Source organism: Lygodium microphyllum, chromosome 1, assembly GCF_053477565.2.
Source record: "Lygodium microphyllum isolate KBCC chromosome 1, Lygodium_microphyllum_v1.1.10, whole genome shotgun sequence".
In the NCBI taxonomy this organism is placed as follows: Eukaryota; Viridiplantae; Streptophyta; class Polypodiopsida; order Schizaeales; family Lygodiaceae; genus Lygodium; species Lygodium microphyllum.
This window is the reverse complement of record NC_141135.1, coordinates 184,480,121-184,493,007: the sequence shown is the minus strand read 5'-3', so window position 1 is coordinate 184,493,007 and position 12,887 is coordinate 184,480,121. Positions and strand designations below refer to the sequence as shown.

General features: G+C 41.5%; 1 protein-coding gene across 1 annotated transcript; it reads left to right on the top strand.

Moving 5' to 3' along the window:
* Positions 1 to 1,630: 1,630 nt before the first annotated feature.
* On the top strand, positions 1,631 to 7,531 carry LOC148042065 (uncharacterized). Its single transcript, XM_087685150.1, has 2 exons — positions 1,631 to 1,902; positions 2,031 to 7,531. Exon 2 carries the CDS (start codon positions 5,642 to 5,644, stop codon positions 6,272 to 6,274), a length of 633 nt encoding a protein of 210 aa, XP_087541276.1. The 5' UTR covers positions 1,631 to 1,902; positions 2,031 to 5,641; the 3' UTR covers positions 6,275 to 7,531.
* Positions 7,532 to 12,887: the final 5,356 nt, after the last annotated feature.

Here is a 12,887-nt window from a genome sequence, read left to right as displayed (position 1 = left end):
AAGAACATCAAATATTACCCTTAAAGAGATTAATAAGAAGGAAGACCCTACTATGGAAGAAAATATTGAAAAAGTAATTGTTCATGCTGCATTCCACAAGAAGGATTAAAATGATCAATATTCGATAATACAGACACCAACTAGTCGCCGAGGTAAATCATTTAAAGTTTTGATTGACTGTGGAAGTACACACTCATTTATTTCACCCAAGTGTGCTAAGAAGTTAGGAATAGATATAGTAAATGCATCAAAATTGCTTGTGGAATTAGCAAATGGAAAGGAAGTACTTTCTATAAAGTAAACTGCCAAGGTAGAGTTTAAGCTAGGAGGAAACCTTTCAAGTATGAGGTTCAGAGTAATGAACTTAGGAGCTTATGAATGTTTACTAGGAATGGATTAGCTGATTCCCAATGATGCCCATATCCATTGTGGAAAAGGTCAAGTCACATTTCAAGATTTGAATGGTGAAAACGCAACTACACAAGGTAAAACAGGGAAACTGACAACACCTAGAAACAATGCCTAACATTGCAAAGTTTTTTAGCAACATTGTATACAATTGACACATTGTTACCAACTTTTCACATTAATTTAATGCAGATGCAATTGTAATTTTGTCTTTGGAGGATGTGTCTCTATAGTCGACAAGTGGAAAATCCTAGTTCGAAGGAGTTTTGTGCTAGAGGATGGACTTAGGAAAACACCAAGTAGAATTCGATAGTTTTATCTAATCAGAAGAGATTATTTTCGATTAGTGGAACCATGAGTATTTGAGTTAATACGAGCAAAGGAGGGGAAACATTTTGATAATGGCAACCTCCTAGGCAAAAATGCAAGAGAGGGTAGTCGTATAATGAAGGTGGAAAAGTAGCTAACATTTTAGCTTAACAAAAAAATATTATGTAGGAGAGGATGCTAGTTGAAAGAGAAGGGGGGGTGTTCTTCTATGTGTTATGGTTCTAAAGGTTAGGAAATGAGTTTAAAAAAAACCATAACTAAAAGAAAAAATGTTGCATGTGGATTTGAAGAGGTTATGGCCAAGGAGAGGGCGCCCTCATCTTGGGGGGCACATCATAGTGGGAGATGAAGAGAGGGAGAAGGGAAAAAGACTAAGTGGAAGAGGAAGAGGAAAGGGAGAGGAATTCCAAAAGCCAATTGGAGAAGAGGAAGGGGAGGAGTTAGTGGAAGTTGAAGAGTCATGAGAAAGAGAGGAGGGGGTACCATCCTATAAAGAGGGAGAGAGAGCAAACTAAAGAAGGAGGAGGGCCTCATCATCAAGAAGGGGACACTATCATCCTGAAGGAAGTGCCATCAATTCAAGCCATCCAAGCAAGAGGATTTGAAGTAACAATTGAAGTTGAAGAGAGCAAGAAGAGTGTAATGGAGGGAAATACCTAGTGTCACACTAATCTAGGTATAAAAGGTGTGAAGGACATTGGCATGGTACCATTTTATGAATATACATCTATCCTTTCACCTTCTTCCCTGTCCTTCCATGGGCTGACAGCCATTTCTCTCTCCTCTCCTCTTATTTCTCTCTCTACTCCTAGTCTTTCTCTCTTTTCGTCACTTTCTTTCTCTCTCTTTCTCTTCTCTCTACAGTTCTTCTCTCTCTTCCTGTACCTCTTCTCTCTCTTCTGCAGTCTCTCTCTCTTCTTTCTCTCTCTCCTGTCCTCTCTCTTACAGTGGTATTAGAGCTTCAGTCTTTGATCCAGTCTTCTCTCTCCTTCCTCACATCTAGTTATAGTTTTCAAAAAAAAAAGGAAAGAGAAACCCTAGTCAAACAGGTACAGGAGCTATAAGGAAAATTAATGGAGTACTACAAGGTGCTGGCAGCTTTCTTGGACTCCACACAAGTTATGGCAAGAGGCTCAGTTGAATCTGAGGCAAGGAGACAAAATGGTAACCCATCTTCAATTTTGAGGCCTTCTTCTCAAGGGTTTTAAGAGCAGGCTCTGGGTACTTCTCTTCGATAATCTGGGTGATCACGTCTGAGTCAGGAACCCACTTTCCTTCATGATTGATAACAGGCACCTTCCCTTCAGGGTTGATTTTGAGAAACCAGTCGGGCTTATTGACGAGGTCCACGTATTTGGCGTTGTAAGGCACGCCTTTTTCTTTGAGGTGCAGAAGTTGGGAGAAGGGGCAATGGCCAATCTTCTTAGGCTCCCCCACAAGTTCGGCGAGCTCCATCTTTGCTTGGAGTAGAAGTTCAGCCTCCTCCTGCACTCAAAGAAAGAAATGTTGCGAGTGTGGCTACAGAGGACTTCCTCTCATCTCGAAAGAGACCTAAGCATACACAGATCACAAGAATTATACAGGGTTTTGAGACATTGCTCCAATTGCCAATCTTCTCAGGCTCCCCCACAAGTTCGGTGAGCTCCATCTTTGCTTGGAGTAGAAGTTCAGCCTCCTCCTGCACTCGAAGAAAGAAAGGTTGCAAGTGTGGCTGTAGAGGAATTCCTCTCATCTCAAAAGAGACATAAGCATACACAGATCACAAGAATTATATAGGGTTTTGAGACATTACTCCAGCAATGTCGACCATTTCCTTGATCATCTCGAGAGACTGTGCTTGGAAAGGCTGACAAGTCTAGCAGTTCAGGAGTTTCTATTTCTGCAGACATTGGAGCTGGGGAAATGCTCTCCTTACATGACTTCTCCTCGGTTGCATCTTGATCAGCAGTTTGCAGATCGTTTTCATCATCAGAATCATCATCCTCTAAGTGCACAAAGGTATCAGAAGTGACACGCTAGATGACTGGCCACTTCCTTCCCTTCTTGGCCGCAGTCAGTGGAGGATCCAGCTTTACAATTTTATTAAATTGTGGCACAATCTGGGTATCATCATTCTAAGCAAACCATTCACGCAAGCCTACTATACCATTTAACATGTGTAGCAAGTAGTGCTGCCAGTAGAATGTGAGGTAACTAACACCCCAACCTCGCAAATCAATGTGAATTTGATGCTCAACTCTAGCCCAAAATCCTCCAGAGCCTCGTCCAGAGATCAAGCTATTGCAGAGGAGAGACCAGGTGGAGAAGTTCGATTACAGATCCTTCTTTTCAGATGGCACTCAGCTCACTGTCAAGGTCTTCAAATACGCATGCAGATGCTCTCTAGCCCCTTCATCTGGTCATCAAAATCCTCGAAACGAGCTAGGTGGTTGTGATCCAACCATTGGATCATTTGTTCTTGGTAGTGAACAAGCACTTTACAGCTCTGGTGTGCTTCTTCTTGAGCTTCTCACAGTGTTGCCATGGAACATCCCCATTTTGGGTATCATGGCCACAGGCACATTTGAGGCATTAATTCCATATGCCGCTATAGTAGGTGGCACAACCAAGCTTGTAGCCAGCTCATGATCTTGCCCCCAACCTCTTATGTTCCCTGTATGTAGCCCTTGTTGGCCTAGCCCTTGAACAGCCGGCACAAAATAGCTCGGCACTTGCATTCCACCAGGTCTCATTCTAGGCATCATTGGCTGCTGAGGAAGCATGTTGTGAGGGGAATAGAAGACATACTGCCCATTTCAGTAGTAGTCCGAATAGGACAAATGCAACATTATAGAATTGGGTAGAGACCTTCCAAACTCACTTGACGAGATCACTAACCCAATCCAGGTCTGGTGCTTGTTGTTCTATGTTCTCCCTGTGAACTTCATTGAAAACTTTAGCTCTTAAAGGAGTGCCTTTCCTAGAGCCATGGACTCTCCACTGATCAACTTGCTGCCCACCCGAGAATACATTATCTGAACTTGGTAACTATTGAAACTATGAGAGTTGCAAACCCTGGCAAGATGTTGAGAGATTATCCAATGAATGTGCATAGCTTGATCCTTCCCCACATGTGTTTGGAGCATTTTGTATAGAGTTACTTGAAAGTGTCTTGCCTTTCTCGGGTGCATAGACCCATTACTTGGAGATTCCAAAGGGGAAAATGGTGGTGAACATAGATGTTGGAGAGTGGATGTAGGTGAGGAGTAACTTGTATCATCCATATCATAATTGCATTTCCCCTTTATCCCCAACAAGCTCGAAGATGAAAGTGTATCCAGATAGTATGACCTATGACATACTCCACTCAAATCAGCACCTTCACTCAAGAATTGGGAAGATTCCCATGGAGGTGTATCATTATGCTATTGGAAAGAGACGAGCTTTTCCAACATAGCCCTATGCATAGAAGATTTAACAGCGCATGCGCAGACTGCCACATTGTGTTACCTTGTGAGGAAGAGCTAACAACAGTTGATCGAGGGTCATCAGAAAAGTCACGATTAGAATTTGGGATATGTCTGAGCTGATTAGGGGTATGTGCAAAGAAGCACACCTTGCATTTACAGTTCACACCATCCCTGCATGGCTGTGTTCTATAACTTGCTGGGTGGAGCCAGCATTCAAAACACCATAAATTCACAATTATCCCCTTTCTTGCAAGCTCCTTTTCTGAAATCAGGACAAGGGGAGCTACAGTACTGAATTATTGTGGTGAATTATAAGGTGGGCCTACAGCACCAGATTGACCTCCCACAGGTGGGTTCCAGGGCATCTTGCCAAGGCACCAGACTGCTAGATTTGGGGGCAGTCCAATTGGAAGGAAACATAGGCTTCTGAAGAGCAGTGTAAGTCATCATGTCGCGATCCTGCGACGTCTATAAGTAACTGGAAATGTCTGAAGTTTGATGGTGGGCATTGATAGCACAGCAAGAGGACTGATTATTGTCCACTCTTGATTTAGTGGTGGCAGAGCTTCCAAGGTCTTAATCCTCCATTTGAGTGAGGGTCTTGATGCTCAGTTTGAAACTGATTTGGCACAATGTTAAGCTTGTGATGTGTTGGTTGTGTATGACCAAACCTAGTCTATCTGAGCATGTCCTTTAGTAGTGGTTACCTTTGAATAGGTTGATCAAGCCTAAATACAGCTATTGATCTCATGATAGACCTTGAGATGCTATCAGAAAAGGACATGCATCATGCATAGTTGGAGCAGAGACTGACAGGACTAAGAGTAATGCAAGAATGATGGTTTTACTGGAAAGAAAGTGAATCTCAACAGTCAAATCTGGAAAGCTCTAAGGTTTCTTGACAATCTCTTTACACAACTCAGGGAGATTGACAGATCTGAAGTAGATTGCAGGTTGGTTGCTGGAACTGAAGGCTCTGTGTGAATAGCATTCAGTTCATATATGTAGACACATCAGTTACAGCATTTAGAGGCATTCTTTGAAGTCTATGTGTGAAAATTCAGGGAGATTGACAGGTCTGAAGTAGATTGTAGGTTGGTTGTTGGACACATTAGTTACAACAGTAGCCTGTAGAATAAGAATAGCAGAGTCAAATAGTGAATATTGATGCTTGATCCATAAACACTCTATTATGACAGTAACAGTTTGTCGTATGCACTTGCAAAATACTCAATGACTGCATCTCAATTGTCATCATTGAATGAAGATGCTCTGAATGCAAACAGTAGTGGTGAATATGTTTGTGAGCCCTGAATAGTGAGCAACAATTGCTTAAGTGGTCTAAAATCTGCAGCATTAGTGAGCAACAATTCTGAGGCTTGAAGCAGTAGTGGGCAACAATTGCTTACATGGTCTGAAGTTTAAAGCAACAATGAGCAACATTAGTAGGCAGCATGCATGAAAATTGCAATGCAACTACCTGTGCTGAGACATACCGTGAAGACATATTGGGGTGGAAAATTATCAATGCCAAATTTGCCACACTTTTCGACAAAGTTGATCAATTACTTGCAATTGAAGAAGCAGAACTAGAGAAGAGAGCAAGATTTACATCAATGGAAGCAAATTCATATACTCAACCACATTGTCCCTATGGAAAACAACATGGTTTCTATGAGCAGCGTGCTTACTTACATGAGCAGCAAACATCAGTGGAAGCAAATGCGTATGCTCAACCACATTGTCCCTGTGGACAACAACATGGTTCCTATGAGCAACATGCTTATGTACGTGAGCAGCAAACATCAGTGGAAGCAAATGCATATGCTCAACCACATTGTCCCTATGGACAACAACATGGTTCCTATGAGCAGCATGCTTATGTACGTGAGCAGCAAACATCAGTGGAAGCAAATGCATATGCTCAACCACATTATCCCTATGGGCAACAACATGGTTCCTATGAGCAGCATGCTTATGTACGTGAGCAGCATGAGCATCATTGGGGACAGTATGATGTTAGTCGAGGAAAGATTCTCACCCATGATGATATAAGACGACTGCATGCTCAAGGGCTATGCTACTGATGTGCTGAGCCTATGTCCTCCAATCACAAGGATACATGCAGGAAAAGGAATGCTAAACTAGCAATTGTTTTAAAGTTTTTGGATGACGAGAACAATGAAGAGGAAGACGAACAAGCGGATGACATAGTGGATCATGAAGATCATGAGAAGATCCGCTGATCAAGTGGACATTCCACTGCAGCCCCATGAGGAGACCCTTCAGTCCAAGGATGTTGTGTTTGTATGCCCGGTAATTGCCAAGAATGCTTGGATCATGGACATGCAACACATCGGGAATGATGCAGGAAAATTTTCAAAGTATGCAGCACTATATATTTCCAATAGCACCCATGCACATGCCAAGTTTAATCATATGATGCTCATCAGAGACTTGATGCAAAAGTCAACAGTCATGATCATTCCAGCTTCACTCATGAATGATAATCCACTGCATGGAAGGGATCACCACTTTCCTTTTGATCTCGGTGGCAGTGCTGCTGAGACCCACGTTTGTATGGATGACCTGCACGCTGGTGATGCTTACCATGCAGGTTATCCATTCGATCCCAGGGGTTGAAAGAAATCTCTATCTACATGAGCACTCCCCGGTGTAGTCCCCTCACCTTGAGGCGACAACCTTGGCTGAAGATGACTCGATTTGGGCCTATTTTGCAATAGACAACCATCTACTTTCGAATAGTTTTGGGCCTACATTAAGTGTACCCTTGCATGACCTATGTGGCTGAAAGTACCCTCAACGAGCTTTGTTTTGACATGTCACACGCCTCAATCGGAGATGCCCATAGGAAGTTATGACCAGTTTTCTCCAGCAAGCCTGTTCTAGACAGCATGTTGTCCACTGTTTGTTAGCCCCTAATTGTCAAGAATTGGAGGCCAAACTCATATGCTATCAACTTGCACATGTCATATACATCATATCCACAATTCTATGCCCCAATTCCACATGAGATTGTACTCCACCATACCCATATTCTCCTTTGTAACACTGTACACAGTAGTACTCTGTAGCCCACTAACTAGCCATACTACCTGGCCATAGCAATAAGTCTAATCTTTGTTCAAAAACTTTATTTTGAGTGTGGATGGATTGTAATGGAGAGAAATACCTAGTGTCACACTAACCTAGGTATAAAAGGTGTGAAGGACATTGGCATGGTACCATTTTATGAATATACATCTGTCCTTTCACCTTCTTCCCTGTCCTTCCATGGCTGATAGCCATTTCTCTCTCCTCTCCTCTTCTTCCTCTCTCTACTCCTAGTCTTTCTCTCTCCTCGTCACTTTCTTTCTCTCTCTTTCTCTTCTCTCTTTACATTTTAGATGTTAGTGCACTTTATTTTAGTTAGTCTTCACATGGTTAGAAAGATAGTTGCACGCACGGTTGGGATACTCCTTCAGTGCTAGGAGCTCATTACAAGGTAGTTTGACTAGATGGTCGATTTTCAAAGGAGTTTTACTCTTTATTGTTCTAACATATTAATGGGTTAGTGGTTACTGAGTTTTGTGCATGTTTGATTTGCGAATCACTACGTGAATGTCTTCACAATTATCTTGGAGTTGCAATATCCATGTACATAATAGGTTGTTTCATATCTAATTTATCTCTTTATATTCATTTGAAATAAGGGAAAGTTAAAAATATAACTTGATTGAAATCATTTAGAGTTTTTTCAAACCTAAATACCTACAGAAGAAACACAAACCTTGATTTTTTAAACACAAATACACCGCAAGAAATATATAACCAATTCCGTCTATATGAGAGTCCACCCACATGGGATGGGACTTTCGCTCCAGAGAGTGATTGAAAGGGGGTGACGTGTGTGCATGACATAGTGAATTTCATTGTATGGAAGACTGATTAGGAATCCAGTAGAGTTTTTTTCCCCTATCTTTTTGTCGTTTTTCTAGCAATATGTGGGGGTAGCTGAATAACAAGGTTCTCTCCACGAAATTTTGACTAGGAGTAGCATGGATGAGAGATGTTGAATTGATGAGTACCTTTGCTTATTATTTGCCTAGCTAGAGTGACTAGTATTATGTGCTAGATTAGATTCCTTGTGTGAAGTTGTTGAGCTGAAATGTTTGACCGTTCAATTAGGTGATGCATTCTTAGTCTTCTAGTTGATCCTTTATAAAAACAAAATCTAAATTCCAATCCAAATAATAAAAGTTCGGAAGAGTCTATATATTTATTCTTCGGTAAGATAGAAAGAAAGGAAGAAAGATGAAGAAAAGAAAAGAAAAAAGCATTGAGACTGCAGGGTTAAAGGAAGGAAAAAAAACCAAAAGAAGATAACCATCGCCTCTGAGGTCCTGGTAGGCTGTAGGGATTTCCTTGACGGGTGCCCTGCATCCGATGCCTTGTATCTCTTTGGGGTGGGACCTTTTGGGATGGAGAATCAATGTATATACTCTTTTGGCATTGAACAAAAGCCACTACCATTTACCAAAAAAAAAAAAACAAATAAACAACACTATGGACAGTTGGAAGTTAGGGACCATTGACTGGTTGTTCTAGTAGAACATGGAGGGTTAGCAACTAAACCATAGGAGTCCTATTTGGTGTCGTAATGTTAGCTTGCTTTGTTTGGATTCGTTGTTAGGCATGGACCTTATCCATGAGGCTATTTTGGAAGCAATATTCCTAGTAGGATAGTAGTGTGGCATTTTCTTGCCTAGAGGGATTATTGTTGTTTATAGTGGCTCTAGAAAGCTTCCTAGTTGGTATATTCTATGCACTGGATGAAGCTAAGTTATGCACTTAAGTAGGGAGAGTGAGTAAGGGAATGTTAGTGTGCACAAGTTTTTACATAGCTTAATTTAATATTTGCTTTGCTGGATTTATAATATGACACGAGTAAATATTTTCCTATCTTTTTAGTGTCTACTAGTTTTCTTTGTGTGATTTTGGCAATTCTTGTAGCTATGCTTGCAAGGACGCTTCGCAATTAAGAGAGGGAGAGTATATTTTTCTATTGTCCATTAGCAGAAACTTCAGAGCCACAAAAGGACAAAGACCAGCACGGCGAATGCAATCCGCCTCCAAGAGAAGAGCATAGTCATGCACCGGCAACGACACATGCTAGATTACAATAGGAGGAATAGAGATAGATGCCATTTAGACTACACAGGTTACCCACACATACAACCAAGGAAAAAGGTGAAAAATTTCTTGCAAACCCAGACAAACCAACACTGAGAAGAATATAAAACAAAGGACAGACAACCAGACCAGACTCGACCAAACTCCCCAAACCATCCATATCTTACGTAAAAATTTTGACATACCTACGCACTTGTGCAATCGAAAGATTCATGCAATGCAGACATGCAAGCACCCGATCTCGCGTAATCAAGCAATTTTTTTAAAAAAAGTCGGGTTCCTTTTAAATTAAAAATTAATGAAGTGCATTCTGTTTGTTTGGTGGGTGCAACGGTCGGTTGATTTTATTACAATTACATGTGTGTTACGATGCATGTGGGAGAGGGAAAAAGAAAGAACTTGGCGATGTGTGGACACCCGAAAGGTTTGAAGTACAAGTCCTCATCCAGGCAAGTTGGAAAACAACTCCATGAATGACCACAGTAGGCGACTAGATAACAGTCGATCTCCTGACAAAGATTAAAAAAACAAAATGTGAATACCATGATACACAAAAACAAAAGAGCCAGACATATGGCAAATGGATGCAACATGTTACATGTTGATTGAATGTATCATCGATTGATGTGTGTGTAAGGCTTATGATTTTGTTTTCTTTTTATGTGAGTTTTGTTTGTTTTTGTTATTTTTCCTTCTTTTTGGATTTTGTATTATGGATGGTGGTAGGTATGTTGGGGAAGGGGGATTAGAAAACATCTTAATGAGCCATGTATTATGATTTTTCAGCCATTTAGTTGTGTGTTTTTTTTTTGTTTTGGTTTTTGAATTATTATTATTATTATTTAGTTTAGGCAGATTTGGATTTGTATTTTTTGTTGGTGATGTGTTTGGATTTTGATGTGTTGACTTTGTTTTATTTTGTTTGGTTTGAAGTGATTTTGTTGTTTTTTTATTTTATTCTATTTTTAATTTGGTAATTGGCAATTTGTTAAAAAAACAAATAGCAATCCCAAAAATTAAAAATATTAAAAACAACTTTATGGATTTTTTGGAATTTAAAAAATAATTTTTGGTAAATTATCACAAATTTTAAAACATTTAAATGGATTGTTCCAAATATTTAATTGCCCACAAGGATTTTTAAAAATTTTTATAGGTCTACATTTAGAAAAAGCATGCAAAAAATTATTGGAAATTTTTTGGAATTTTCTAGATATTTTTTATTTTTATAGTATTTTTTTAATTTAAATAAAATTTTATTGAATTTTTAAAATTTTCCAATTGTTTTTAAATGATTTTTCAGGTTTTTTGTGTATTAAAGGTGGAGCAGCGAGGTACTCGACAGTAGCTGCGTATGAACGACAGCTTCGCGACACAATCGAAATGAGACGCGCGTCCTCGCGCGTGAAAGAACGAGTGCTGGAAAAGCACATGTACGAACGATCCATGAACAACACGTATGTGCGGCACGTGGAGAGCAGCTTCGAGCACTCAGAAAATTGTCCACGAGCCTGCACGCGCGAACAACAGGTGCAAACCCGCAGGAAGCACAAGGGCCAAGCCTGCACGTGAAGAGCCACGAAAGAAGAGACACGCAAGGGCTGCGCATAAAAGGCCCACTGTGCGCATGAATGGGGGCGTGTAGGCCTACAAAGAGGGCTTTCCTGCGCGGGGTCGGCGTAGGAAAGGGGTGTGATGGAGAAAAGGGGGTGGTGGAAGGGGGGTGGACAAGGTGGGTTTGGGTAGGGGGGAACAGGGTGGGGAAGGGGATAGGAGGGTGATGGGAGGGGGGATGGCAGGCAAGAGGGTGGGGAAGGGAATAGGAGGGTGGTGGGAGGGGAGGCGACAGCGGTGGCACTTTGGGGGCGACGGCGGAGGAAGGCGGCGGCGATGGGGACTGTGAAGGTGGGGGCGGCGCTTCGAAGTGGGCGACGGCGGAGGGCAACATCAACCGTTTGGGGGCCCATCGAGGAATCTGCAGGTGGGGGGGGCCAAAAAACCGCCATCCGGGGGGGGGGGAGGGTTATGGCGTGTGGGGGAAGGGAAGGTAATGGGAGGGGGGGAGGCAAAAATGGGGGTGAAAATGGGGGGTGGGAGGGGAGAGAGACCGTGAGGTGGGGGGGAGTGGGGATATTATTATTATTATTATTGTTAAAATAAAGAATTAAAAAAATGAAGATACAAATGGAAACCCCCCTCGTCTTGCACATAAGCATGGGGCGAGGTAAAAAAATTTGTAGTGGCGGGAAGTAATGGGGGTCAAGACACGGCATGGGTGCGAGATGACGCGACGGACGTGATGTCATGAGAAAAAAATCGAAAAAACGGGCGATCATGCGCGACGTGAGTGGCTCGACAGGCATAAATTAGCCAGAAAATTGCATAAAACCCAAACCGTGCACCAGAACAAAATGCGCGAAAAAGGAAAACGGTGTCGGAATTTGAGGGAGAGATAGTGGAAGAAGGCAACGGGGTGTTTGGGAACAATTTAGGGCCTTCACATGGGAAAAACAAGAAAATAGGGCCCGAAAACATATACAAAAATTAATATCGAAAAATCCATGGGCCAAAATGAAAAAGGCATGTGGAACATGCCTATCATGTCAGGACACAGTTCCAATGGAGATAAGATCCATTCACATGGAAAAAACCCAAAAATCGTACCAAAAAAGGGATTCGGAAATTAATATTGAATGATCCGTGCATCGGAATGGAGGGTAGTCAAAAGGAAAAATGTTAGACACAGATGATCTTTAGGGCTATCACATTAAAACTCAGTTCTGATGGGGTTAAAAGGTGTTCACATGGAAAAAACAATAAAATATAGCTCCAAAATACCAATAAAAATTAATAACAAAAAATCTAGAGGTTGAAACAGGGCGGAGGAAAAAGGAGAAATGTGCATGAAGGGTGGTTGGACACGGCTATCTAGTCAAAATTAAATTTGAAGAGAATAGGGCAGGTTCATATGGAAAAAGGGCGAAAATATGCACGAAAAAGACATGAAAACTCGCAAAAATTAATAACGGACAAATTGGACGTTGAAATGACATGATGTAAAAAGAAAAAATGTCATGTGGTAGGTGGAGAATAGGACTATCACATCAGATCAACATTCTGAAACAATAAAGAAGTGTTCACACGAAAAATGACCAAAACACCGTTTAAAAAGAAATGACCATGCGAACTACCTCTAGGAAAGGTAGACGAGGGCTGGTGGGTGGGCAAGGGACCCATTAAGGTAAAAGGAATATATGGGATAGATGCAGATTTTGTGAATCACAAATGCAAGATGTATGCTCGGCAAACGCGCAGGGACGGGCCCCCACACTTAAAACCTTACTAGGCAGGGGTAAATGATGCCGCATGAACACAAGACCTATCATCAGATTTGTCAAGATTATGGGAGAGAAGGAAGGAGTCTCACTTGTAGCTTTCTTGCTTGCACAATGGGGGAATACACACACAGGTGGAGGCTGAAAACGGTTTTCCTCTTCTTAGTTGTGT

Excerpts from the sequence above, each read along its gene's own strand:
- LOC148042065 (XM_087685150.1), top strand. The coding sequence starts at position 5,642 with ATGCATGAAAATTGCAATGCAACTACCTGTGCTGAGACATACCGTGAA.